The sequence below is a fragment of the Lates calcarifer genome, linkage group LG10 (assembly GCF_001640805.2).
Source record: "Lates calcarifer isolate ASB-BC8 linkage group LG10, TLL_Latcal_v3, whole genome shotgun sequence".
NCBI classification, from domain to species: domain Eukaryota; kingdom Metazoa; phylum Chordata; class Actinopteri; family Centropomidae; genus Lates; species Lates calcarifer.
The window spans coordinates 5,099,314-5,127,086 of record NC_066842.1 but is presented as its reverse complement, the minus strand read 5'-3'; the positions used below and the strand labels follow the sequence as shown (position 1 = coordinate 5,127,086).

The 27,773-nt window shown below is 40.3% G+C and overlaps 1 protein-coding gene across 1 annotated transcript in view; it reads right to left on the bottom strand.

Moving 5' to 3' along the window:
* Positions 1 to 4,848: 4,848 nt before the first annotated feature.
* Positions 4,849 to 27,773, bottom strand: part of LOC108889282 (inositol hexakisphosphate and diphosphoinositol-pentakisphosphate kinase 1-like) — a 38,820-nt gene continuing 15,895 nt past the window's right edge. The window contains 15 exon segments of the mRNA XM_051073174.1: positions 4,849 to 7,544; positions 9,951 to 10,064; positions 10,834 to 10,971; positions 18,443 to 18,505; positions 21,019 to 21,168; positions 23,757 to 23,865; positions 24,070 to 24,210; positions 25,255 to 25,326; positions 25,328 to 25,372; positions 25,460 to 25,567; positions 25,901 to 26,015; positions 26,103 to 26,230; positions 26,481 to 26,704; positions 26,888 to 27,029; positions 27,303 to 27,485. Coding sequence (XP_050929131.1) covers positions 7,453 to 7,544; positions 9,951 to 10,064; positions 10,834 to 10,971; positions 18,443 to 18,505; positions 21,019 to 21,168; positions 23,757 to 23,865; positions 24,070 to 24,210; positions 25,255 to 25,326; positions 25,328 to 25,372; positions 25,460 to 25,567; positions 25,901 to 26,015; positions 26,103 to 26,230; positions 26,481 to 26,704; positions 26,888 to 27,029; positions 27,303 to 27,485 — 1,824 coding nt within the window. The 3' untranslated portion in view covers positions 4,849 to 7,452.

The window sequence follows — 27,773 nt, the reverse complement described above, 5'->3', positions numbered from 1 at the left end:
TTTCAATTTTCATTTATCTGTTTAAGTACAGGAGGTGAAGATGACAGCATGTACAGCCATGCACCAGATGCATGGATGTATTATTAAAGCTGGATACTGGATCAATAATGGCACCCGTTCAGTCATATCAGAGTTGCTCGTCTGGCGCATACGCTGCAAAAGTGAGAACGGCTCTGGCTTCACGTCATCCGCCATATTTACTCCAAAGTCACATTTGACTTGCACAAGATTTCAAGTTTTGAGAGTCAAGACTTTGGTTGTCCGTAGACAGAATCTGTCACTGTGTGATGTGCGTTGGTCTTCTCGTTGCACACCAGATGCTATAATAAGGAAACTGTGAAATCTGTCATTATTTGTTGTCATGTGTGAGGTCTCTCACATTTTCTGAATCAGTGTGCCAAATGTCATGACAAAACATCTAGTGGTCACAAAGAAATTTCACTCAGAACCAACCACTAGTGGCAACCTGGAGAAACAGAAAATATAACAAAAGGGACCCAGTTGAACTCAATAAGCTATAAGGAAGTGACTGTAACATTTACTGTATTTTACTGTTAAACATCTGCCTTACCATATTGTTTCCCTTGCAGTGATTCCCAAATTATGTTGCAGTCTATTTATGTACTCTGAAACAAATATACTTGTATGACATTACCCAAGTACAGTGATCATTATTATAAGTAATTGTTTGACTCCAGAAGTTAAAAATCATACCTTCTTAAGGTCTTTTTTCTTGTTATGTTGTTTGCCCTATGGCAGATGGTTTGCAGTACATGATGTTGTCGTGCTGGTGTCTGTTTCTCTGTGGACACAATAACTCAAGAAAAATACATATTAGAAACTTCATACTTACACTACAGGTACTCTATTTGGAGTATGGATAATCTGATTAAATTTTAAAGCACCTTTTTGTATGAATTCACATATTAATGAGGGAACGGTGGTTTCCCAGAAACTGCTTTAACTCCCTCAGAGATTCAACAGGTATGTAGCATGCAAAGATGTTGATGCAGGTATAAAAAAAATCTTGGCTTATTCAGAGGAAACTGATTTTTCCTGTAAGCATAACTTTGTACATATAAACTTCACACTTACAAGTGCCTCTTGTTAAATAAAAGCTTTAGTTTTCTTGTACAAAACTGATTTTGCAGTAAATCTGTAAATTAAATATGAGGTACAGAAATTAGATATTGGCTTCAGTATTGGAGACAACAGGCTTAGTCAGGTCGGCTTTGATTTATCAGGTGGAGAGATGAAAGTTATGCTTCAGCAGCACTGCTCAATTTCCACTCCACACTTGTCAAAATAACTTAAGTGCTCACTGTTTGATTTTTACATAACTCAGACTGAACTATGAGGGAAAGAGAACAACACAGTAATCTTTACAAGAAAACAACTACACGGTCCCTGAAGAGAGGGGAGACGGATCAATTTGGGCTATATATATATATATATACATACATATATATATATATATATATATATATATATATATATATATATATATATATATACATATACATATATATATATATACACACACACACATATATATATATATATATATATATATATATATATATATATATATATATATGTATGTATGTATGTATGTATATATGTTTAGCCCAAATTGATCCTTGATGGATCCACACCTACACCTGAAGCATGTAGGTGTTGATGTGCATTCAATTCAGCCAGGCTCCTAATTTATCTTTGTCTCTCATTTCATTGCTCCTCGGCAGCAAGTGTGTCAGCCTCAAGCCTCTCTGTGTTTTTCTCTGCACTCACAGGGATAAAAAGAGAGTGAAAGAGAAAAAGAAGTAATTTTGCCTGTTGTTCACTCACATTAGCAGTCTTTCTGACCTTGGATGCCATACTATTATATGCAGTTTTGGTCTCCTTTGGGGTGAGACGTCACACATATTGCTGCTGGGCTGCCACATCGCCAAGCAAAACAAGTCAACCTCCACTCCTCCTCGACACCCCTCCCCCGGTTGCCATGGTGACACATTTTGACTTTGGAGGAGGGTTTATGGGGGAGTTGAGGATGTGAGGGTGTGGAGGTGGCACTGAAGGTCTAACTGGACACCTTCCTGCCTCTCAGTCGGGTTTGGATGGAGTCTAGATGAGGGTAATTCTCTCATCAGCACGACTAATAGTTACTCTCCTCCCCTGTCTTTGCCTCCCACTTTTCCCTTTTGCATTTACATTTATATTTTAGGCAGTTAGCTGAGTGCAAGCTAAAGTCACTGAACAGCAGGGGAGGAAGTCAAGGGTTTGGGGCATGGTGACCTCCTACAGTTGAAAATACACATGTAAAAGAAACGTGACACAAGAAATAAGAGCTGAGAGAGAAAAAGCCTAAAGGGGTTTTTAAAGCAGATTGGAAATGATCTGTAAACCTCAGTCTGGAGTTTATTTTTCCATCTTATCTTCTTTATCTCTCACAGGACTATGACTGAGAGAAGTCTGGAAACATACAGGACACTATCAAATATTCATGCCATCCAATGCATATTTTAATCTTATATTTGCAGCTGATTCATACAGAGACCTTCAGCGAAGCACAAAGTGGTGAACAAAACAGTCCAGGCATGAGTCATCAATGTCATTGCCTGAGTTTTTTTAAACACAGTTCAAGTGCCATGGATCTAAAAAGCTGCAGCCTTGTTCCACAGAACCAGTATCAGCAGCAGCTACATTGAGTATACAGGTAGACACAGCTAAGAAATCATGCTTCATCAGTCACCACCTTGCACGTCTTGTAGCTCAACTGTGTCACACAGTACTCAATGAGCTTTAACACGTTTAAAGTTGTAATGCTTCTATTTAAATGACTGACAGCTGTGTAATATATAAAAGCTGAGTAGATAAGAGAAGGGTGAAAGCGATTGTCACCTTCAGAGTATGAGCATATGGCTGTTTCATGGAGGCAGCACAATGTAAAGCCGCTGCGAATCAAACTCACAAAAGAATCACATCACATAGAGTGGGTCCTCACCCTGACAGACATGTGCTGGCATTTTTCAGTATACGTTATACTCAATAACATCTCTGCAGACTGAGCTGTGACACTGTTTTTTTCTTTTTACTCTGCTACTGAGTAAGCTTTGATAAAGGTCACAAAACTACCTCCAGTCAAACAATTTGTCGTCTTGTGAAAACTGTAAGAGAAAGTTAAAAAAAGACAAAAAAGAAAGAGGCTGTGTGTTTGTAGATGAAGAGTGTATGTGTGAGAGAGAGAACTGATAGAGACAGAATGAATGGATGTTTTGTGTTGAACGTAGGAAATAAAGCCTGAGAAAAAGACTTGTCATCCAGACAGAATGAATGACATCAGCTTTTGGCTTCCGGTGAGTCGGCGGTCTCTGTCTGTCTCTCCCTCCGTTCACCCAGCGCCGCTCAGGAGGAGTCAATTACATCTGGGGGCGCCGCCATGGCAACGCATGGGAGCAATAGGAGGAGGCATGAGTCATCACTATTCTTAAAAGCCGTTTTGGAGAGGAAAGGAGTGGAGGGGGGGGGCGATGAGAGGAGAGGGAAGTGGGGAAGAAAAAACAGTGGAAAGGAGAGGAGGACAAATAAAAAGAAACAAGGAGGGTAAGAAAAAGAAAGAGGGGAATAACGGGGCAAAAACGAGATGGGGCGTGAAACAAGGAAAGGAGAGGATACGAAAGGAGGGGAGTCAAAGAAGTGAGCATACAAAGATACAGAGGAGTGGAGAGGAAAAAAGAGGAGAAGAAACAAGGAGAGGAGGAGACAAAGAAAGTGAAGGAGAGTGGGAAACAAGGAGGGCATCAGGAAAATGGAGTGAGGTAAAACAAAAAGACAGGAGAGGAGATAAAAGCCAAAAAGCAGAGGAAGCTTTGGGTGAAGAAAAACAGATGAGTGAAGAAAGGAGAGATAAAATGGGGTGAGGTAAAAAGACAGGGAAGGAGAGAGGGAAACAGGTGAGGGAACTAAGGTGAAACAAAGATGAAAAGAAAGGAGGGGAGAGGGTGAGGTAAGGAGATAGAGAGAGGAGATTAATGCAGAAGAGGAGAGGAAGACAACAGTGTGAAGAAAAAAACAAGAGATGAGTGGAGAAGAGGGAAAGAGTGAGAGGAAGAAAATAGGATGAAGAAGAATGAGAAAAGAAGCAAAGGGAAGATAGGAAAGGAAACAGGAGAGGATGAAAACTGAGTGAGCTAAAAAGAAAGGAGGAGATAAAAGTAGAGGAGAGGAAGTGGGGGGAAGTGGGATGAAGAAAAAAGATGTGTAAAGAGAAGAGAGCAGAATTGGGTGAGGTAAAAAGAAAGAAAAACAGAGGGAAACAAAGGCAAGACAGGAGAGGAAAGAAGAAGAAGTGAGAGGAGAGAAAACACAGGGAAGCTAGAAAAGGAAACAAGGAGAGGAAAGGAAACAGGACAGAAGGAAAATAGATTGAGCTGAAAAATGGGAGAGAAGATGAAAGGAGGAGAGGAAGCAGGAGGAGTAGGGTGAAGAAAAAACGATGAGTGGAGAGGAAGGAAAGAGTGATAGAGAAGAGAAATGAGTTTAAAAAGGGAGGGATAAAAGAGTAGGAGAGCAATGAAAAAGACAGATGGTGAAGAGAAGAGCACTGAAACATGATGAAGGAAAAAAGGAAAGAAAAACAGAGAGAGGAAGAAGAGAAATGAGACAGAAAGAGAGAGAGAGAGGTGTGTTGGCAGAGCAGAGACAAGGAGCTTTGTTTATGGAGCAATAACAGGCTTATGTGTCTGGACATTGGGTCATTAATAACAGCGCGCACACACTCAGTCTAGCAGGCTGGTGGCAGGTTTGAACACATGTGATTTGTTGTTCTTGATAACATACTGAACAACGTTTTCACTGTTGAATCTTTTTTTTTTTTATTACTCCTCCTCCTCCTCTTTCCAACATCACATCCCAACCTGAACCTCAAGACAGAACGCGACAGAAATGTTACAGATTTTTACACATAAACCTCCACTTTGTTCTCTGGCAGCCAAACTCGTCACAGAAAACACACCCCTCTTTGGCTGGCATTAAATACCACATTAAATAATCACATAAATACACAGCTAAAATTACCTACATCAACTCTCCTTGAAGTGAAAATTAATTAATCCTATTCAAATCTAAAATTCTTTCCATGATGGCTAAAATATACATATATGCTTGTTCTACAGCAGGTGTTTCCAGGTGTTGGGGGTCAGTTCATTTTCAGTTTAACAAGGTTGAAATGAGCAGGGAGCATTTTATTTCTCCCATTTGTACTTTGGTGTTAGAGCCTGAATAATTACTGCAGGTCACAGTTTTATGACAGAGCAATAACTCTACAAGTTTTGGTCAAAGTCATAAAAGTCTTTCTTTGGAGAATTGAAGTAAATGTAACACTTTTTCAAATGAACTGAAAGTGAATTGACCCCGTTCAGTCACATGTTAATAAAAACCAATTTCCATTTTCAGAATCATGATAGTATGTTTTCTACCTGAGCATCACTCATCTTTACAAAACGTCATTTGATTCATTTAACATTAAAAATACACATGTAATTTGGAGTGATAGCAGACTGCATGTCGACACACAAAAAACTGCAGTATTCAGGTCATTATGTAAAAGTACATTTATACTATTTACTTAATCAAGTGGTTTTTCCCTTTAATTCTAAAATAAATCTATACCACAGATTTTCTTGAATTCAAATTTAATTTGTAACCCCCCTCCCCCCGACACCCCTAAAAAGAAAAAGCAATAAAAATACAGCAGGAAACCCCCAGTGTGTAGAATACTCTGACTTAAATATTTCTCTTCTGAGTTATTTAAAGGCACATTTACAGGTAAACTGTGTTTCCGTTCAACAGCAGACGATCACAGAAAAGACTAACACAGTTTGATCAAGTTGGCTCGAGTTTTTCATTGTACAAATATTTGTATTTTAAAAAAAAAAATCTAAATGGAGTCTGTTGTTTTGGTTGTGTGAATAAAAATCCTGTGAACAAAATTTACCACTAACTGAATTTAGCAGGTACCAAGCCACATGTATAATTTTAAAGCGATAACCTGTATCCCTCCAGATTTTAGAGAATAATCATCTTGTAATCTGTGATTATTATTATTATTATTTTTATGTTGCATGATGTCCATCTTTGTATATCACAGTTAGCCTCTTTTGAGCTGCACCTCCTTTGGTTGAAGTTCAAAATGGTCTGAGAATAAGGTTCTTCCCTTAGATTTTTAACCTGTAACATTTTCAAGCAGAATCCTCTTTATAAACCAGGTATGCAATGTAAAATAATGTTAACAAGACTTAAAGACACAGATGGCAGATCTACATTTGTCTTCTCACCAAGACTTCGATAAGAGGATCGATTTCACTCTCATGTCTGTACATGAAGACAAATCGAGCAGCCACTTAGCCTTGCTTAGCTCAATGACTGGAAATACTACTACTCATAATACAGTCATTCTGTCTACCATCATATTTAAAGCTCACTAATTATCACATTATATCCCATTTATTTAATTCAAAAACTGTAGTGTACAAATAAACAAGACCCAGCCACACCTAGCCATTCAGAAAATAACCTCTGAAAAAAAAACACAAATGGTTGTTTCTACACTGTTTTTGTATGAATGAAACAAATAAGATGTAAATAAAATAACTGGCTGCTGGCTGTAGCATCATATTCAGCATACAGACATGAGAGTGGAACCAATCTACTCATCTAACTCTCAGCAACAAAGTGCTTAAACGTATTTCCCCAACTTTAAACAACTTCTTCCTGACATGTGGGGCCAAAATGCAATGCAATTCCAATTTTCTCTGAGGGAGGGCTATGACTGGCTAGATGTGTTGCTGTAATGCAACAGAGGGGAGAAAAAAAAAAAAGGACACGGTTACTTTCTAGAATTACAAAAGTGAATCTATGACCGTCTACACTTTGTGACTCACAGCCTCTGATGCATTTCAGCTGTTCTCTGCAGGTAAGGTCAGAAAAAAGGCAGCCGGTGTTTGAAAGATTCAGTAAAATCGCGTTTGGGTTTTAGCATGGGCAGCATCTAAATTAAACTAAAGGCACAACTGGTCTGAACATTGGCTTGATGCTCTCCTACTTAGTTGGAGCTGGTTTATGAATGTGTAGAGGAAGATTGAGGTGAAGGGAGGTCTTGAACAGGTGAAGTCCAGAGTGTTCCGACTGTACGGAGGAGGGAAGGTGTGGACATGTAGAGCTGTAGTCGGGGTGCACCAGAAGAGTCCATGTACAATCAGAGTGGTTATATTTACAGTCTGAGTGTTTGTAAAACCGCTCTCCAGAATCAGCATCTCCCTCCAGTGTTGTTTTGAGAACGTGAGCAGGAGGAGGAAAAGATGAAGAAAAGTACAGAGAACGGACAAACCGAAGTCTTCAGATGGTGCTCTCAGATACCCAGAAGTCCTTGTGTTTTTCAGACAGACAGACAGTCTACTCACTGAAGCTGAAGTTCAGGCCAGAGCTCTCTGTGATCGGGGAGGAGGGGCCTGCACTGGATACAGCACTGGAGGGGATGCTGCCATCTTAACAAAAAAAAAGAAAAGAAAATTCAGCCAATTATCTCTGTAACTCAGAAACACAGTGATCCCAATACACATGACTGTGAATAAATCTTCACAAATTATACAAACATCTCTGAAAACACATCAACTCTCTGGTACAAATCCTACCATTTTAAAAACCTCCGTCATCTCCTGATGGGAAGTATTAATCTCATTACTTGCTGCCCCGGGCCCTAGCTCCTCTCTGAGGAGTCGGGGTGTATTTGTTGTATTACTGTATGTGCGTCATGTAGAGGGACACAAAGTGAACACAGAGGGGGGAGTGATCCGGTACAAAAAACAGGAAAGCAAATGGTGTCATCCCCTCGCCACTTTATCCTCTGTTGCCATGGAGAACTTTATGAAAACAGTGCTTTTTGGGGTTTGATAAATCGAGCCACATGTACGTCCACGTGTAGACAGAAAATCTGACTAGAATGTGCTCTTGGAAGAAAAAAAATCACTTAAAGGCCATTTAAAATCCATATGAAGCAAGACATCTCAGTCATTTTGGCACATAAAAACATCTTTCAGTGACTGTCTCGGCTTGCTGAGTGACATACTGTAGCTCTGCACTTGGAAACAGCTGTCCTGACATAAGCAGTGTCACACCAACAGCAGAACAAGTGTCCTATTCATCCGCCTCTAACCTCCAGCATCCCTGCCTATACAGTACACTGTGTGATAAACGAGGCTAAATGAGTTCTCAGCAGTTACAACAGCCCAGATCTGGAGCAGGTGCCGACAGGACAGAGGAACACCGAGAGATGCACACAGAGCTGAGAAGCCACCCAGAGTGAGCTCAGTGTAAATAAAATACACAAGTGGGAGGACGGATAACAAGAGAAGACGAGTAAAAGAGAGAGATCTGAGAGCAGGTGCCTCACTGATCAACAACAGTGGCAATGGATAAATTAATCACCTCACAACCCCGGGGGATGAAAGGAAAAAAAACAGACTGAAGAAAGAACAGAGAGACAGGATTGCTAAAGGGGTTGTGATGTTCTCTCTGAGTCCTATTTTACAGAAGTTTTATCCCACAGGATGACCTGCCAGACATTTACATTCTGCTGTTATTCAGCTCTTCTGACAGTTTTGGGGCCTTCAAAAAATGTTTTACTGAAATATGAAAATCCCATCTCCCATTATGCACATTTTAGTCATTATAGACAATGCTCTTACCCAGAGAAACGTAAAATGGTTGTTCAGGTTGGTGTTCAGAGCAGTGCTGAAACAATTAATTGATCATCAATTAGTTGACTGACAGAAAAATGTCCAACAGTTTTGACAAACAATTAATCATTCGAGTAGAGTGTGACAGTCCAGCCTTGTAAACAGCAGTTTTAACAAAAAATCTGAACTTCATTCATTATTTTAAGTAATTTATCAAACAAAAAGGCCAAATATTTACAGGCTTGACCTCAAATGAGATAATGTGCTGCTCTTCTTCATTTAATATCGTTATTAATTAAATATACTTGATTTTTTTTTTTTTTTTGCTGCTGGACTGGACAGAACAAGCATTCTGAAGACATCTGGATAATGATCATTTTTAACTATTTTCTCACATTTTGCCAATAGTGGACAGCTCTTTAAAAGTTTTTTTTTTTTTTTAATGAATATGATAACTGAAAAAGAACAATCAAAAGATTAATTAACAGGCGTATTTCAGAGCTTGGTTCAAGGACATTTACCTTTCAGCTAATGAGGAACTGAATTCATGAACTCTTTGTTATCATTCAGTCTATCTGTGACCACTAGGTCATCGCAGATAAATGGATGCCTATCAGGTCACATCTGCTACCTTCAACAGGAAGGTCACGCTGAACAAGGGCTATTTATCTTCATCAAGGTTTTGCTGAGCACGCTCAGTCTTTTCCAGCATCACTCTGCCTCTCAGTCGTACAGTTACTCATTTTCACACATGGGAGCTGCCCAGTGCGGCAACGAGCAGCTCTGCTGAACAGCTGAGGATTAGAAGCCTCGTCCAAAGGCAGAATCTGAAACTGATAGCTGCTTAGTGACTGCAGTATATGAATGAATGTTATGTTATGTTAATTATTTTATCCTGTTAGAATCATTCTTGAGGAGTCCATTCATATTTTATCAGCTGATATGTGGCTTTAAAACCAGTTTTCTTCCAATCAATCTTAAGTATTTATTTACTTTTTCCAGTCCACTGCCACTCACTCAATACCCATAAGCTTTATGGGTATTTCTTTAGTTTTTTGGTACATACTGACACACAGCAGTCTTTACTCTCTTTGAAGTAACACTTGCATCAACAAGGATATTTTAGGTCTTAACCTCCTTTGCAGACATCTATCACAAGAGACAAAAGTGGGTAAACGTGTAACATAAAGCCATAAAAACCCTTAAAACACTCACGCCATAGAGGGCGACTCGGCGGCCGAAGAGACGTCTCAGATCCAGAGGAGGACAGAGGCTGCTGTGGGCTGTAGAGCGACGTCTGGCTCTGGGAGTCAAACAGGCTGGAGAGCGCTGGAGCAGAGACGACAAAAACACATTAAGCTCAGTTTCAAAATGTCATACACCAAAACTCATTCTATCTAATGGAGCCTCAGTGTAGTCTATAATAACTGGAGGAGAGTTTGTGAGTTGGTTCTCCCTCAAGAACACTGGTGTTAAACTTTAAAGATTAATATGTGGGTGTTTGCATCTATATCCACTGTCCCCATCGTCTGTTTGTTATGAGGATGTTTTTGCCTTTCAGTCTAAACTGATTCACATGATCAGTTGGATGGAGGTCAGGTGACTGACGTAAAAGTCATCTGACCTCAAAACTTAAGGATCAAGTTTATCTTAAAAATATTCCTTGGTGTTTTGTGTGTACGTTCAGGATCACTGCCCGTATTAACTAATAACTGATCATTCACCCAGTATGAATGTAAACACCCACAAACATCCTCCAAGTTGAATGATGGTGCTTGGCCTTCATAGACACAGTTTCTTTTTAAACCAATGAGTCATTGTCCAAACGAAAAAAAACACAATCAAAGTAGACTTGTAGCACGAATATTGAATTTTTGAGGCCAAAACCTCTTGCAAAATTGTTCCATTTATGAGTATTAAAATAAATCAGTTTTTTAAATACTGACACAATGCATGAAATGCATGTTTGGATCAAAAATCACCTTCAATGATGCTTTTACTACATCCGAATAAGAAACCCTTCAACTGTACTTAGTAGAGAACTAAACAATTGAAAATAAACATATATAGTTGTTGCTGCTTTACAGTGTAGACCCACCTTTCATGGTTTTGGCGTGGGCCTCGCTGCTGCTCTCGCACACAGTGTTGAGAAACTCGTCCACCTGCTTCAGTGAAAGCGAGTTGTGCAGCGTCTCCAGTGGGTAGATAGAGGGCACCATGGAGCAGCCTTCAAAACCTGCAGCACAGACGGGACAGACAGAAGTATAGCCGATTGTACCGCTTCTCCATCAGATGGGAAAGGTGGAGGGGAGGTGATTATTCAGCTCTCTGTGCATGTTGGCTGTTCACTCTCTAAGTGCGGCAGCCATCTTTATTTGTTAGCTAGCCACACAAACCTTTAGGCTACTGTAAGGTCTACAATTAGTGCCTTATTACCTCTCACCGTGGCTGATGCAAAAGACACAGTAGGTGAAGTAGACAAATTTACCAGCCAAAACATATGTCAACAAACATATAATCAACAATATGGCTAGTGTTAATTTCCTTCTTTGGTTAGTGAGACTATGTCAACAAATATGGCATTCTTATCACTTGGGAAAGTATTTGAAATATACGCTGAATTATAGTTAAGATTCAGCTGTAATGCAGTCATTATTCTAACTTTGATAATTAATGGAATTGTGAGAATAAATGAATTGATCACAAGCTGAGTATCATAAAAAAAAGATTTGATTTCTGTGCATATTTTCATTCATGTACTTTTCGTTTTCCTCTCATAAAATGCTGTAAAATAGTAAATGTTGCTGAGAGACAACACAGACACAACTGTGCCATGGCAAAAAGACTTTAACACACAAAGTTACAGCAAATACAGTCCAGTGGCATTCAGTGCAGCCCGCCAACAAACACAATGATGATGTGATGCCATGGAAAAAAAATAAATAAATAAAAGGGAATGGATGGAGGTTGAAGCAGTGCTTCCAATTCATCCATCTCCCCAGAAAACATGCTGGTCAGCCTTGCATTTCTCCATAACTAATGTGCTACGACTACAGATTTTTTCATGGCTGTTCCCTAAAACAACTTGTCTAATGTAACGACACAAGCAGAACAAACTGCAGTCAGCGTTTAATGGACAGGAACCACTCAAGGCCTTGAGGGGCCAAGATATGAATTTCCACAGTTTATAATTAGTCGAAGTTGCTCAGTGTAAATGTTTCTCATGGGACCATTCGTGTGCAGTATAACACTAGCCCCTTAATGGACATCAAGAAAGTTAGAGAGGATTTTGAGCGTTATCAAAGTCTTTTCACAGTTGTTGTTTTTCTGATTTCACTCCAATTTATATCTACAATGGAAATAACTAAATGACATTTCTTTGTCAACATTTGGCCAATTATCTGATAAACAGGCAGGATACATCACAGACAGCTGCTTTAACAGCTACAGAGTGTATTCCTTCATTAATCTGGAAATCTTTTCTTTACTGGATGTTGGCCAAAGCAGCTGTATTCATTAGACCAAGCCAAGATTGCTGTTCAACACGAAAAGGTCTCCCTGCCAAGGTTTTGATGACAAAAGAAAAATAATACCTGCTTTGGCTTAAATTGCTATTACAAAGCCTCAGGAGGAAGTGGTTCAGTGGCTCAGCAGACAAAGAGGTGTATCACATATTTACAAGTTTGAACTCACTCTTTAGGTTTACTACAGGACATCTGTCCTCACCTCTAACTGCTGAGTTTACAGTCTACTCTCACTCCTACTGTCTAATAAAGCAGGAGTTGTACAAAAGTAACAGTGAATGGCATTCATTACCTTTTCCTCCTCCCTATCTTTGCTGCAGCCTCTTCATAGGGATATAAAATTCAGCTCACACACTAGATGCAGTGGGAGCAGAAAACACTGATGCTACACTGCACCATCCATTCAGCCACTTGCCAAAACAGGCAAAAACAAAGACAGGTTGGAGAGGGAAGAAAGCACAATGGTATTTAAAAGAGAAAACAAATAGAGTCATAAAAGTCTATGTGACAATGCCAAAAGAACGTTTCAATCTACTTGTTCCTGTAGCAAATAAAAACATCTGCAATTTATTTCAGACAGTTATCTCTGCTGACTGCAAATTATAATTGTGCAGCTCCGTTAAGGTGGCACAACGAGAAGACATGCTCCAGAAACACTTTACAAAATCAGCAGTTTATGAAGAGGCTTCTGCTTAATTAGCCAATTAAAATGGGGAATGAGATGATGACCCAAATCTTTCAACAGACACTCAAATACCTGCCACCTGGCAGAGACACAGTGGAGACCAGACCTGACCTTTGCTGTGCAAAGGCCGAACTGGTGCCATCAACACCTGACTCTGGTCTACAGACAGAGCTCATTATTTAACAAGTGCCCAGTTTTAAAGGCAATTTCTCTGCTGCAACCATTACTCCAGATGGAGCATGCACACAATGCAGTTAGACAAACCCACGACTCTTCTTCCATAGAAGAGTTTGTTTCATTGCTCATCAAGTGTCCACCCAGCATGCATGTAGAGCAATTAGTCCTCTACAGGGTTCACTATTCAGAGAGAAAATGCTAAATTTGACAGACTCTTGCCACGATAAAACCTTTTCAGTTTGCAAAATGACACAGCAGGTGTCTAATTTTGAGGGTACAAAATAGAATTATGGACTTAAAGCCACAGTGAAATAAAAAGCTCCTGTAGGTCTTTTTATATCCTGGCTGAGATGGAAAAGTTGGTGTATCATTAAAAACAAAATACAACAAAATACAACAAATGTGCAATGGAAACAGACTTAATAAATCACAACGCTCATGAAGCATGTGAATTAAACTTCTATTAAAAAGATAAAAAAGGAGCAGGTAAAAGCATCAGATCTGTGAGGAGCGATGACGAAACTGTAATATTCTTAAATCAATATATGAAACAAACTTAAATAGATTAGATCTGTGGGTCCCCAGTGTTTAAAAAAAACAAAAACAAAACGCACTCACTTTTAAGCAACCCAAACAAATCAATGATCAAATCCTTCTCATAACTAAACCCCAGCCACATATTTCATTTCACTCATGAACACATTAAGGAAGATGCTCTAACTACCTTTTCACTGTGACTTTAAGGATGCAGAGGAAGATGGACATTTCCTGCTTTGACACTGTTGCACCCATGCAGAATAACATAACAAAATGGGAACACGTTTACAGTTGGACGTGAAATGGAGATTGCAGATGTAATTATCAGGCAGAAATAAGAGGAAAAACGATGAATGCACAGACAGAAAGCCATATAAAATGCAAAGCTCAACTGGCATTGGCAGCGTCCCACTTGCTCCACATGGGTGAACGGAGCTAGAGGGAGTCGAACGAAGGAGGAAACGGGACGTGAGCAAGGAGTACGGGAGCTGACCGTGGAGGGATTCTGGGAGCTCCAGACCAGACATCAGCCAGGTCTTGAGGAGGCGGAGGTGGTAGGGGCAGTGATGCAGGTGGTGGGCCATGGCCCCGTCCGCAGCCAGAGGGGCAAACCCCAGCAGGGTCAGCTCAGCGGGAAGCCCCCCCAGCAGCTGGACGACATGGAGCTCGTCTGAGGGCTCTGAGGGACGAGAGGCAGAGCAAGGAAAGAAGAGGAGACAGAGAAAGTACAGTGGAGCAGGAGGACTGACAGGAGCTGTGCCTTATAGATAAGCACGGAGCTAAAAGAGCAGTGTGGCTTGAGGTAGGTGGACTATGTTTGTAAAGATGAATTTGAAGAGAAAAATACACAAAAAAAAAAAACTCTTCACAGGCAGGGAAAGGGGGGAATAGGTCTCTGTAACCTCATTTAATCAATACACATATTGAGCTTTAAGTTATGAATAAAACAAAACCAACTATGCCTCAACACTGCTGCAACCATACTCAAACAACTGACACAATCCTACCTTTTCATTTCAAAGCAAACAAAAGTTTGGAGGAAAGATAACCTGAGGTCAAATAAAGACAGCAGTAGCCAACAACAGTCAATAATCTGACAACACAGGTTAAAAGGAATCAATAAAAACATCAGAGGCAACAGACACGCTTGACACAACATGTGAACCAGAGGGTCTTAGACTCATCAATAGTATTGCTCAAGGACAAAATCTTCAAAAACATATCTTGGAAAAAAACAGACTCCCCATACAGGGCTTTTTTTTTTCAATAAACAACTCTGTGAATGAAGATAAAAAGGTGTTGTGACAGCTAAATAAAGAATGTGTATTTTAGCTCTATGACTTTCTGATAAGCCTGGATTACCAACTGAGCCAAATGGGCAACTCTCCCAGGGAATCAAACGCTCTCAGTCGACCCAAACGCTCCAGGTTCAATGAGGCATTAGGTTTATGGAAATTCACTGCTAATTTGTTACTACTGTGTACTATGTATGCACCAGTCACCTGAGGCGACAGGATGATATGGTAAATATGTTAGCAAATAGTTGCTTATTTACACATCCTAGCAGTTACACAAGTCTAATATTCACCCTCTACACCCTCTCCTTTGTTCTTGGTCTCAAACAGCTGCTAGGAGTAAATATCTGGCTCTTTAGCTGCTAAATGATCCTCTGTGTACACTAGCTAGCCGCTAACTGTGTCTGTCAGATGTTTGGTGGTGAGAAGATGGCGTACAGTGGGTTTTTAGAGCTTGTGCTCTGAAAACAGCTGCCTGCTGGAGGCAAAAACGACTCTGACTGTGGCGAGAGTTTCAGTCCAGACAGTTAAAGAGCTGAAGTATAACGCTCTGTGAAGCCGAGGGGAGCTGCAGATTCAGATGAGAATCTCTATGAGCAACCACTTTCACATTGTTTTCTATTGTCATTTCATAGTGTTATCATAAATAAAAACAATTATGAGCTGACAGCTGCTTAAAGGCAACACATGCATCATTATTATCATCTTATGGACTCTGTTATATTCCCCTTATACCCAAGTTAACATCTATTTTTAAGGACTTTATTATTTCTGTTCATATGGGGCTCATACTTTATAAAATCCTTAATGAAAGCAAAAACTCCCACAGGTCATTTTTTTCCCAGGGCCCCAAAGTTGGTTAATCCAGTCCTGCTTTCTGATCACGACCGCAAAAGAGGGAACACCTTTAGGGAGACGGTGCAAGACTAAATGAGCACAACTTCTCCTCTCCTAATATTTACCTCATCAAGAAATAATCACAAATTCATGGCTGCTGCTCAAACACTGCATAAAAACAAATGACAAAACTCAGACAGTACACACACTGCTCTCTCTCTGTCTGTGATACAATATTTCACCCAATAACAAGGTTATGAGTGAGAAAATGAGACTCTTGTGATTTCTCTTTTCTCCACTGAGCATCATAATAGGTATTTCATCAATGATCATTTGCAAAGTTTCTCAGTGGGCACCACAGGTTTCCTCAGTCCAGGGCGAGATAGTCAGCTAATTCACAATGTAAAAAAATAAAAATCTATTAAATATTTCTTTCTCACTGTGTATTACCTGCACAAATGTCGACCGAATGTCTGAGTTCAGGTTCTACTTCAATCAAAAGATTATAAGAGGTGTTTTACTCCAAAGCACTGCACAGATTTATGACTCAGTCTAAAAGAAAATACACAATTGAAAATGTTCGCAGAAAAAAAGTTTTTGTTTAAGTTGTACTTCGACAGGCATTATTCTCTTTATGAAATGTGGATATGTGACTTTTGTTAAACATATATTATTACTCGACACACAGGCTGCTTGAGTCCAAACTGAAGATAAACACTCATTGCTGTGGTTCTCAGTGGTTTGTCCAAACGCTTGTCAACATTATATCAGATTTCTGAATCACACAGACTCTGCTTGTCAATTCGAATCCACGCGTCAGATGATCCTGGTGCTCATCTACTTTCTCCTACTAAAGTACAGCCAACACTAATCAGGCCTCCAACACATGCTGAACTGTTTCTGAGCTATTTATTCCAATCCTAAACACCATTCAGTGATAGCCAAATACACACTACCTCTTAATTTGCTCCATGAATAATCTCCTGTACACAGTGGTGGTGCAAAACTGCCTCAAATGCATTTCAGCAAAGCTAAGAGAGAATTTCACCACACTGCAGCTTTAAAAATGATACGAAATCTTTTAAGAGAGCAAGAACTGAGGAGCTACTCTCATTAAATACCCAACAGCTGCTGAAGACAAAAAAACAAACTCTTCACAAACAGACTCGACCACGTTAGAGACCAAGTGTGAAAGCAGCAAACAGTACATTAAGTGTTAATGCTGCTGACCCTTCTTCTTCACACAACAGTCAGCTAGAATGGACAGTTTGACTGTGCAAGTGAATTACTGTGTGTCAACCAAGTGAGAAATCAAGTGAGATTTTAAAGCAGAATAAGATGGCTCTTTCAATTACTGCCATTATTGATTAATCCCACAATTATTTTACCAATTAATCAATTAAAAATGCACAATATAATATCCTAGAGTGTGAAGACGTCAAAGGTGAAGTCTTCAAATGCTTTGTTTTGTCTGCCCAACAATTCAAAAACCAAACATATTTGATTTACAGTAAAAGACAGAGCAACAGCAAATCTTCAGACTGGAGAATCTGCAACCAGAGAATTTTTTAGCAATTTTGCATTAAAAATTAATGTGAAATGTTTTATGATTATCAGAATAGTTTCCAATCAAACAACTAAATGTTCTACAGTTCTAGTCAACTAAATATAACTGTAAAGTATATCTGTGTCATCCAAAACAGAAAAATAAACAAACAAACAAAAAAAAAACCCTGTTAGCTGAGAAATCAATGAAAGGGAAATCATAAAATCAGGTTGAATAAAACGCATCCTTGTCCTCTTGGTTGTGCAGGTAAAAAAACAAACAAAAAAACATTTAAAATATAAATTTAAACTGAGTTTGAATGGAAACCCAATAAAATTAATAAAGAAACACTCACAAAAATCACATACAGTATGTCTTCCTGTCAGATAGGAGGAGCTCCTCATTCATGTGTTGAAATGCGGCCTACATGCCGTAGAGCAACCTAACACCCCAAGAACATGTTTTTGCTGACGTCCAGTGGTTTAACTTCTCACTTCGCTGCAGTGTGCTCCAGCATGTGACCAGTGTACCACGATAACACTGTTGGAGGTGGTTAGGTGCCAGAGAGTATATTTTTGACCCCACCCATCAGTGATGCTGCATATGGAAACTTTCAACCAGAAAAGGCAGTGAAACACTGCTTTACAGGATGGTTTTAGGTTACTCTTAATAAAATTAAAAGAATAAATGATTTAAAATGAACAAAAAGTGCAGGAGATGATATGTTATGATATGTGCACAGATGATCTGTATGTGGAAATATATGTAAGGAAGGAGATATATTCCACATTCAGGCACATACATCAATCCTGTGAAGAAACGGCAGGGTGAGAGAGGCAAATTGAACAAATGCAGGCAGAGCAGGTGGTGTTAGAGGTGAGGGCCGAAAACAACACAAGGTACAACAAACACCGAGGGTGTGTGGGGAAACAGAAACTCGTGAGAAAAATTTTCAATCCTGGAGACGTTTAATGTAATTAACGCAACCAAACGTCAAACCCCCAAAAATAGAAAACACAGGAAATGTTTTCCCACAAAAAGGTCATGCAAGATAATAAGGAGAACTGGAGGAGTGTCGAAATAGACTTGAATAAATGCAGACATACCATTAGTCGGATGCCTGGCAAACGACACAGAAAATCTCTTTACTGCCGGCATAGAGAACAGCTCTGAGGAGATAAGAAAGGTAACTGGTATTACTGGAACTGCTGATGCCTGTGTCTGCCTGTTTCCTTGTTTGTTTGTTTGTTTGTTTGTTTGTTTGGATTTGTTGTTTACATGGGAAAAAAAGAGGAGAGAAAAACAGAATGAAAGAAAGAGTTGACCTGTCCATTCATCAATGTCTGTCTGCCAACCAACATGCGTGAAAACGAGAGTCGTCTCTGAATAAACAAAGAGGAGATCAGTGGAGGTGAATGGAAAGGTTGTGTGGTGGATGGAGCAAATGATGGATGTTTTGGTTGAATAATAAACATGCAGAAAGAATGATGTCTTAATCTGAAGGGCATTACTCTGTGACAGGAAACAATGTGAGAATCCACTCTCGCTTTTCTACCTTTCCTTGGCCTACAATCAGCTGTTGACTTTCTTATTAGCTCTGAAACAGTAATTTCACATTTTGGGAAGTACATTTATTCACCATATAACCAAGAAATTAGATGAGAAAATTGCTATCCCTCTCATGTCTGTGCCATAAATGTGAAACTGCTGACAGCAGCCTGTTAGCTTAGCTTAGCATAAAGCCTGAAAACTGGGGGAAACTAAAGTTCACTACATTATTTCTTTTTTGAAATAAAAACTGAAGTAATGGTTCTGGCCACCTGACAAGTAAGCCTAATATTCACTTTTAGCTCCATTTTGGGTCTTCACCAGCTCCTGGGGAGATATCTAGCTCTTTAGCTGCTTAATGTTCACCAACTAGTCCCTAAGCTTGTCTCTGTATATTGTTTGGTGCTGAGCAGTGGGGTCTTAGAGCTCTTTCACTGAAAACAGCTGCACTAAGCACTAAGCATGAACCAGAACGGCACAGGTGTGGCCAGAAAACCAGTACAATGAGCTTAAAGACGCATTAAGCTGAGGGGAACTGAAGAGTGGTGATGACCCCTTTCACATACAAATAGTCCTATGATCCACTCTTAATATAAAAATATTGATTACAGCTGTGTTAAAGTTTATATAGATCACTAAATTGACCAAAAGACTTGCTTATGCCACTCTAAGTGCACTCTGATCTTTCTTCCAGGATCCAAGATCACTACGTCTTGTTGAGAGAAATTATTGTAACAATATCCACTTTTATATAAATAATAGTGTTTAATTCCATCAAGAATAAAATCCATTCAAAAGAAAATATCTGGAACATATCAGGTGGCATACAAAGTCATCTGACTGTGGGCTGTGGGGGATACAACAAACAAAAAAGGTTGGGCACCACAGCACTAAAGTACAAACGTATACTGTGGGTCATTCTCCGGTCTGTATTCAAAGCAGGACTGAACTTCCTTTCACATTTCCAGCAACAAAAGAATAATATGTTGTCCTGGAGCAGCCCCCTCTTCCCTTAAATCTCTTCCCAGCACTGACGTCAGTCCAGACCCTCACCTGTCTCCCTCACAGAGCAGCACATAACATGATGTAAGAGAACTGAGGAAGGAAAAGCACCGGCTTGGCTCCTGGCAGTGTGTAGACTTGCAGTCAGAGTGACACCCAGTGGACAAAATGAACACCTCAGTTTCCTGTGTTTAAAACCCGCAGTGGGGAAAAAAACATCCCTGCAGTTTAGCCAAAATGCAGATCCATATGCACACATTTAATTTGTGAGTAAAATTATCTGCTGCAGACATAACATGGGGGTGTCACATTCATCTTTGGAAGCAACTAAATAAACTTGTATAACTAAACAGCTATGACCATGAGGATGATATCCAACACAGATGTTTGGGATAATTAAACCTGATATAAGGACCCCTAGTGGCTGTGAAAACAGCTTGCTTGTACTCAACCATTAGCAACATAAAACCGAGGGAAATGGGTGGGGAGGGAAAATGAGACTGGGGATTATTTAAAGGTGGATTATTGAGTCTTGAAAATATATCTGTTCCAAATAACAGGCTGAGTTTCTTAATGTAAGGATTACCATAAATTGTGATTAATGAGAAAAGCCAGACTTCTGGCTTCCAGACACAAAAACTATTTTACTGTGGATTATGAAATTAAATTCTCTGAGAGAGGATCTATGTACATACTGCACAACAACATGCACAGAGAGAGAACATTTCAAACACATTCAAACCCAAGCAAACAGTGGAGTGATCAGTGATTGGTCATGCTACTGATCACTGATATCACACAGTCCACTGCAAGGTTGCATGCTCAGCCAATCTCTCTGCTGTCAGATCAGTGCCATTATCATGCACACCGTGACGTAAATCACTCAAAAAATGTGATGCAACAGTTTGAAATTGCTGGTTTGTTTTGAGAAAGGGAGTGAGAGAAAGAAGGGAGCTTTGATCCAAAAAAGTGACAATACTGAATGTCCCAAAAAAAATAAAAATAAATCAAAGTATCTGAAGCTTAAGCAGAAAAGAAGAGGGAAAAAAAAGAATACATGTAAAGCCAGAAAGAGAGTTTGGAATCCTCAAAAGATCCGCCTTGTCGAAGACAGACAGCGGTGTGAACATACCGAACATGCCAATCTGGCATGGCAGACTGCCGGGGGACAGTGGTGGTTTTCGGTGGTGGTGGTGGTGCGTGCGGACGTAGTCCCGCAGGTTGGGGGCACTACAGGACACCCCGAGGGCAGAGGCACTGAAGAGGCCAGAGCAGAGCGAGCCTGTGTGAGGAGGAGCCGGAGGGGGGCGGGGGGGAGGTGTGTGGGGACGTGGGGATGGGTGGAGGTGTGAAGGGTGAGCATTAGTTTTTATTCCACACCATGCCATTATTGTCATAACACACTGTTGCTATGGGCAGTTTTTGGCATGAGTGTGTGTGCATCTCGAAGGATGTACGGTACACCTGTGTGAAAACCTTGAAACTGTGTGTGGACTTTCAGCTTTTAACTTTAATTATGAAAAACATCTGTTATGAAAAAACAAGGTATGGACCATCATAGACAATCTGAAGACAAGGCTGCTATTTGTTCCTGAAATGATGACATGTAAGCTGCAAGGTTTTCACAACAGTGACTGCATCGATAGCATGTGTGTGTTTATGTGGGTGCATGCATATGTATGCACATGTGTAAACAAGTGTGTGTACATGTGCATACAGAGCATGTGTGTTTTGTATGCAAGAAGCAGCAGAGGCGTGATGAACAGGCAGAGAGCGGTAATGGGATTGTTTCTGACCCCTACTGTGCACAAACCATCTGAAGTTGTAGCAGTTATTGCTGCCAATACCAAACAGCCAAATTTTCCTATTTTTATAAATAATATATTTATTCCAATATTTTAAATCAATATTTAGTTTGTGGACCACGCAGAGGAGGAAACGTTATCTTTGAAGCTGCAAATAGTGAAAATTAAAGGGCATGAATGTTGAGTCTGTGCCTCATTCCTTTGTTCTATAAACAGTACGAAGGTATGAAAAGCAGCTCACTCAGAGAGGTCGTCCCTGACACCTGCTGCTCTTGTCGGTGACCTGTGCAGTCAGTGTTGTTGGTGTTGGGAGATGAACAGGGAGGGATCACTCAGCAGCCTCACACTTACTATACATAACAAACTGACAGGCTCCACAGAGAATACCCAGAGGCTTCAGATGGAGCTTCTTTTGATGTCATGCAAACACAGAAACAACTGACTACTTTCAGAGTTGTGATAATTAAGCACTGAGTGACTTGGTGATTAGCACATTTAGGCAGAAGTAGCACTACACCCATACTGCCCTTTTGCACTTTTACCTGCTCTTGTTTGCACCCTCTTGTTTGCTCTAATGTTTTTAATTACACTTGATTGAATCTGAGATTTTTTTCTTATTTGGAAGGGCTTAAAACTGCCTTCTTTCCTCTTTAGGCCATTTAAAAAATTAAAAAGCACATCACATATTCTTGGGTACCATCAGGCTAAGTAGTGAAACTGTTTAATGTGATGTAGTACAATACATGGGTCTTAAACTCCAATGACTCACATGTTTCCACAAAGTGACTCCACTCCCTGTTTTCACATTCATGATTTTATGGTTATTTCCACACATCTTGATTTAGCCAACAACCTTTCATGCTTGTGTAAGTGTCATCGCGTTAGCAGGTTGTTGCTGGCCGCATGCCCTTGGATGAGTCCTTCAAGGGTTCTTTCACGGGGGGGTGGTTATATCTGATTGAGGGACCCAGAGTGGTTCATAAATTGCTCTCTGATACAGCTGATTTGGAACATTTCAGGCATTAAATTCATTTTATTATACAATTATTTTTTAAACACAGTGGTTTTCCAGTTCAATACAATAAGCTAAATCTAAATAGGTTTTGAGAATACACTGTTTTTACACTAAAAATACTTTATTTTTGTGAGTCTGCTGTCCATGTGCACTGTTGTCCCATGATAAACTGCAGAAAGGAAATGTACGAGCAACTCACAGCAACAGAAAGTTAAATAAACTAAAGTAAAATAATCTAGAAAAACCAAGGAAACTGTATTCAATTTAAAGAAACATTAGACTTTCTTTTCTGTATTATTTACCTATTTTTTCAACTTTATGAAAAAGCAAGGTGATGCTGTTTTTTGTATACTGGCAGTAAAACGTGTACACAATTATAGTACATATGATAGTATATAGCCATGTTATCTACTGTATACAGTTAGTATTTATTACAGAATTGGGTCATGGGTTATATTCACTCATTAGTTTTGCAGTGTTAGCTCCAGTGAACAAAGTCTAATGACTCAATGTGATCTTAAGAAGCTCAGTTTGATTCCTGTGCAGACATCAGAACTAACGGACAGGAACACCTACAGTATGTTCCCTATGTTGTCACCTTATCACCTAGCGGGGATATCGGTACCTCTCAGAGCGCTTTGTGACACCAGAGATCCTGCAGTTGGCTGTGAACACAACTCTCCCCACTGACCTCTTGCCTACATAGTTTGGAGTCTGATCCTGTTTGGCTGCTGCTAAGCTAAGCTGGGGTGGAAGCTATGTGACCATAAGAGAGCGAAGGAGAGAGAACGGGGGGGCGATGGAAAGAAATGAGGAAAAGAAAAACAGACAGAGAGATGCAGGAGACACAGAGAAACATGGGAAGGTGGGAGGGTGAGGGAGAAGTCACAACTGTGGCTTGTGATGAGGAGGAGGATGACTGATGACAGCTGGAGATAAATGTGTTGTGAGGTCAGTGTGTCTGTTGGCATAAAGGCTCTCTCCCTCTCCCATACACATGTACAGGAAACACACTCATACACACACACACACCAGAAATGGGGTGCCCACCTAAGCCACTGGCTGGTTTGATCTCAGGAGACTGGCGGGAACACGAGGGGAAGAGTCGGTGGGACGTGCAGCCTTTGGAGGACTGGGTGGGAGAGGTCTCAGAGAGGACCTGAGTGGGGCCATGGAGACGAGGGGTTAAGACTGAGACGATGACCCCACTAAATCAGGAGCCTGATGTTTCCCATTAATTTAAAACAAAACCATAACCAGTTTGACATAAAAGAAAAGAGAGCAAGGAGACAAAAGTACATCCACCAAATCACATCTACTACATTCTGCCTCTTGCTTTAACACTACCACTACAGTCTGGTACCTCCATGGAGCCTGTCTTGCGGTTGCGGATCATGGGAGACCTTCGCTGGATGTTGATTGGCTCAGAAACAGGAAGTGCCTGGTCTGGCTGGTCCTGGGAGAGGTCCTCCAGACTGCCCTGATTTGGCTTTTTGTCTTGATTCTGATTTAGTCAGAAACAGGATGGAAATAAGTTGATGCTACACATATTCTTGTCCATGAACACGTGCACACAATGGATAATAAAAACAGACTAATTTGTTAAATGCAGTCAAAAAAATTCTTCTTCACATGATTGGCAGAATATCATAAACCATACATTTTATCATATCATCATCATCACATGACAGATGCTATAAAATCTGATTAAACACTTTTTTACATGAGAAATGTGATCTAATTGTTGATGTTATTGTTACACAGTCAAAAGAATATGTCTTCTCACAGACAGACAGACGCCACCACATAATGGCCTACATACCAGTGTGGCAGAACATAAAACTTTGATTACAGTACATATGTGCAGGACAAAAGCCTGATGTTGAGCAGCAGTGACTTTACATGATTATTTAAATATTTTTCCCGTGGACAGAGATGGACATTAAATTTTTACCATGCAACGTTAAATCTTTGTCAAAAGGTTTGTCATCACTAAAACTCACTAACTGCTTGGCTTGGTGTAACTTCCCACTGAAAGGCAAAAAAGAACTTCTGAATGTAATTATACAACAACACCAAACTTTGTGTGCATGTAAGCAGAGAGAGGAGCAGGCAAAATCTCTAGTGTTTACAATTAATGAACTTGGGAGCCCTGGAGAGTTCATATCTCCTTTTGGATTCAACCACACAACATATTTGACCAAAAAGCAATTTATCTCTAGCAACTAGACATAAATTGCTAAATCATTAATCTCATTCCAGATACGGTTCTGCAGTTTTATGCATCTCCAGATATGAAAAATGGAGCAACTTAAAAAAAGATTGTATCACACTGGTACACTGTCTTCTCAAATGCAGAACACTGAAAAAATATCAACTGCAGGAAGTTTTTAGGACATTCTACTGTTTAGGATTTGCTCTGTTTGAATATAATTAATCATTGTCTCTACATTTAACAACCTGCACAACTTCTGAATGTCAACTGTGGGCCACATTAATTGTATAACCCCCCCACAGACATGCAAGGCAACCACAAACATTCACACACCTCAGAGGAGGCTGGGCGGAAGCCGAAGCCGAGAGGCACGTTCTCCTCATCTTCACATCCTTTGACTCCAGGGACTGAAGTGAAGCTCAACATGGAAACGCTCCTCTGAGGAGGGGTCCTGCTCACCACACAGAAACAAAGACAGAAATAAATAAAAATGAGAATGTCCTTTGCTGTACAGTAATGCAGCTCCCTGCAAGCTGACCTTATTGTTGTCTTCATACAGCATGATGACTATCTGTGTCATGTAGTTGAGTTCAGTCACAGCACTCAGGTAGTCCATCGCCTGTTTCCACTGCTGGTCCTTCTCCTCCTGATACACACACAAACAACATGAATACAAGACCATAAATATAGTAAACATACACAACTGGTGCGAGATATTGGCCTTGAATTTACCAACAATTAAGTAATAATGTTTTTAAATATTAAATTATCGCAGAACCCTGCTGTTATATAATCACTTCAACTCCAAAAGTGTCTCTGTCCTACATTTACCTGCTTGCAGTTAGTGCTACATTAAAAAAAACATCAGTTTGTAGATCTATTCTTACTCTGACAAATGATCATCAGCAGACACAGAAAGAACAGAAACTATCACTCTGTAGAAACCAAATCTGTGAGAGATGAGAAAACCAGAGCGTACATCCAGCAGTCCTCCGTAGCGGAAGACGCTGAGCAGGGAGTGAACGTGGCTCTCGCTGGTGAAGTAGAGACGTGTGCGGACGTGACGACCAGGAGACATCACACCCCGAGAATACCTGAACACCAGGGGACAGGGAAAGCTTGTCAGTCAGCACGACAACAGTAATCACCGTAAACATTCACAGATAGTTTTTTGTGCTCACAGGGGGTGAAGCTTGTTAACGGCCTCGTCCTCATGGGTCCTCTGTAGGTCCAGCTGGATTTTCTTCATCAGAGGAACACAGTAGGCCTGAGCAATGTCCAGTTTCTCAGCTTTGCTGATGCCATACTCCTGATATGAATGATATGGACAAACAAAAAGCCATTTGAACATGGTCATTCACATTTTTTAATCTACTTATCCATAAGGATAAGTAGATAATGATGAGAGTGACCAGATATCAGCATATTTAGGGGCAGAAAGAAAGTAACAAATCAGAACTGAGAGCTTTGTGTATGGTTAAAGCATACTATCTCCTATACCTTATACATTATCTGGCAGGGCCTGAGAAAACCTGGTAGAAATGATACTGTTCTTTAACCTGTGGTATAACTATGTCAGCCAGGGCGCGGGACAGCCTGAACAGCTCCAGCGTGTCCTCCAGCCCAAGCGAGGCGTTGTGCTGCGTGTCGTATTTGATGCAGTCGTAGATGTCCGGGATCTTGCTGATGTCGTAGCGCCCGTTCTTCATGCGGAAATCTCTCTCTAGTTTGGACCAGCGCTGCAGCATCAGCTCCAGCGTCTCACTGTGGTAAAGCTGCAGATCTGGAGCAAAGCACAGAATGATTCATCGTCATGATTTCACAGATTGAATGATTGTTTCACTACATTAAAACATTTTAACCATTTCTGCATATGTGATGTTTAACAGAAAAGATTCTGATATTCTCTTCTCTAAATGCAACTGAAAAGTTTTTCCTGTGCACAGAACCTGGAGGTTCACACTACCTGCAGACTTGGGGTCCTCCAGTCTCTTTCGGATCTGTGAGGTGAGACTCTGGATGAGGGTGTACACCATGTCACAGGTCTTGACTGGATTCTGTATGACCTTCATGGAGTTCACCAGTGATGGACTACCTGTTGGGGCCAGCTGGAACCCAGTGGAAACAGGGAAACTGATAAATACTCTATATACCATGATATCAAAGAGTGCAGCCAGAAAGGACTATGATAAACTTTCTGCTGACATATGCAAACGCAGTTTTTATATTACAATATATTCATCTTTGGATGTGTTGAAATATTTCAGGAATGGAGATTTGAGGAACAACTGAATTACTTGCAAACAGGACATTGCACAAGTCATCTTATCAAATCAAGTCACTCTAAAGTTTCATTTCAGGATCTCACGTTTGCCAAATACCTTCTCATAGTCCTCCAGTGTATAATCCTGATCCTTCTGCATGATTTCATGCAGCCTGGCCTTCACCTTCTGCTGGCAGTCAGTCAGAGAGTCGCTGTCGCTGTCCAGCAGTCCGTTCATGTTGGCACTCTTCACCATCTGGACCAGGATCGGTGTCAACTCTCCCTCTAGAGCCAGCAGACCCTGCAGAGAAACCAGAGAACTTGAACCGAAGCCACTGTGTGGCATTTCCATTTAATCTGTCCTGAGGGAGAAATACATACAGTACCTGCTGAGTAAACTTCTTAAGCTACAGTCAAGCTGACTCAGGGTTTTTGAAAAAGTATGGGACCTTTACCTTTTGAGGCACTTTAATTTTCTTGGTGTACATCACAGTCTTTCAATAATTTATCACTTTAAAAGGTTGTACAAACAAGTGTATCTCAAGCATCCAAAGAGATATTTTGTCCCTCAGTGTCAAAAGTTCTCAGG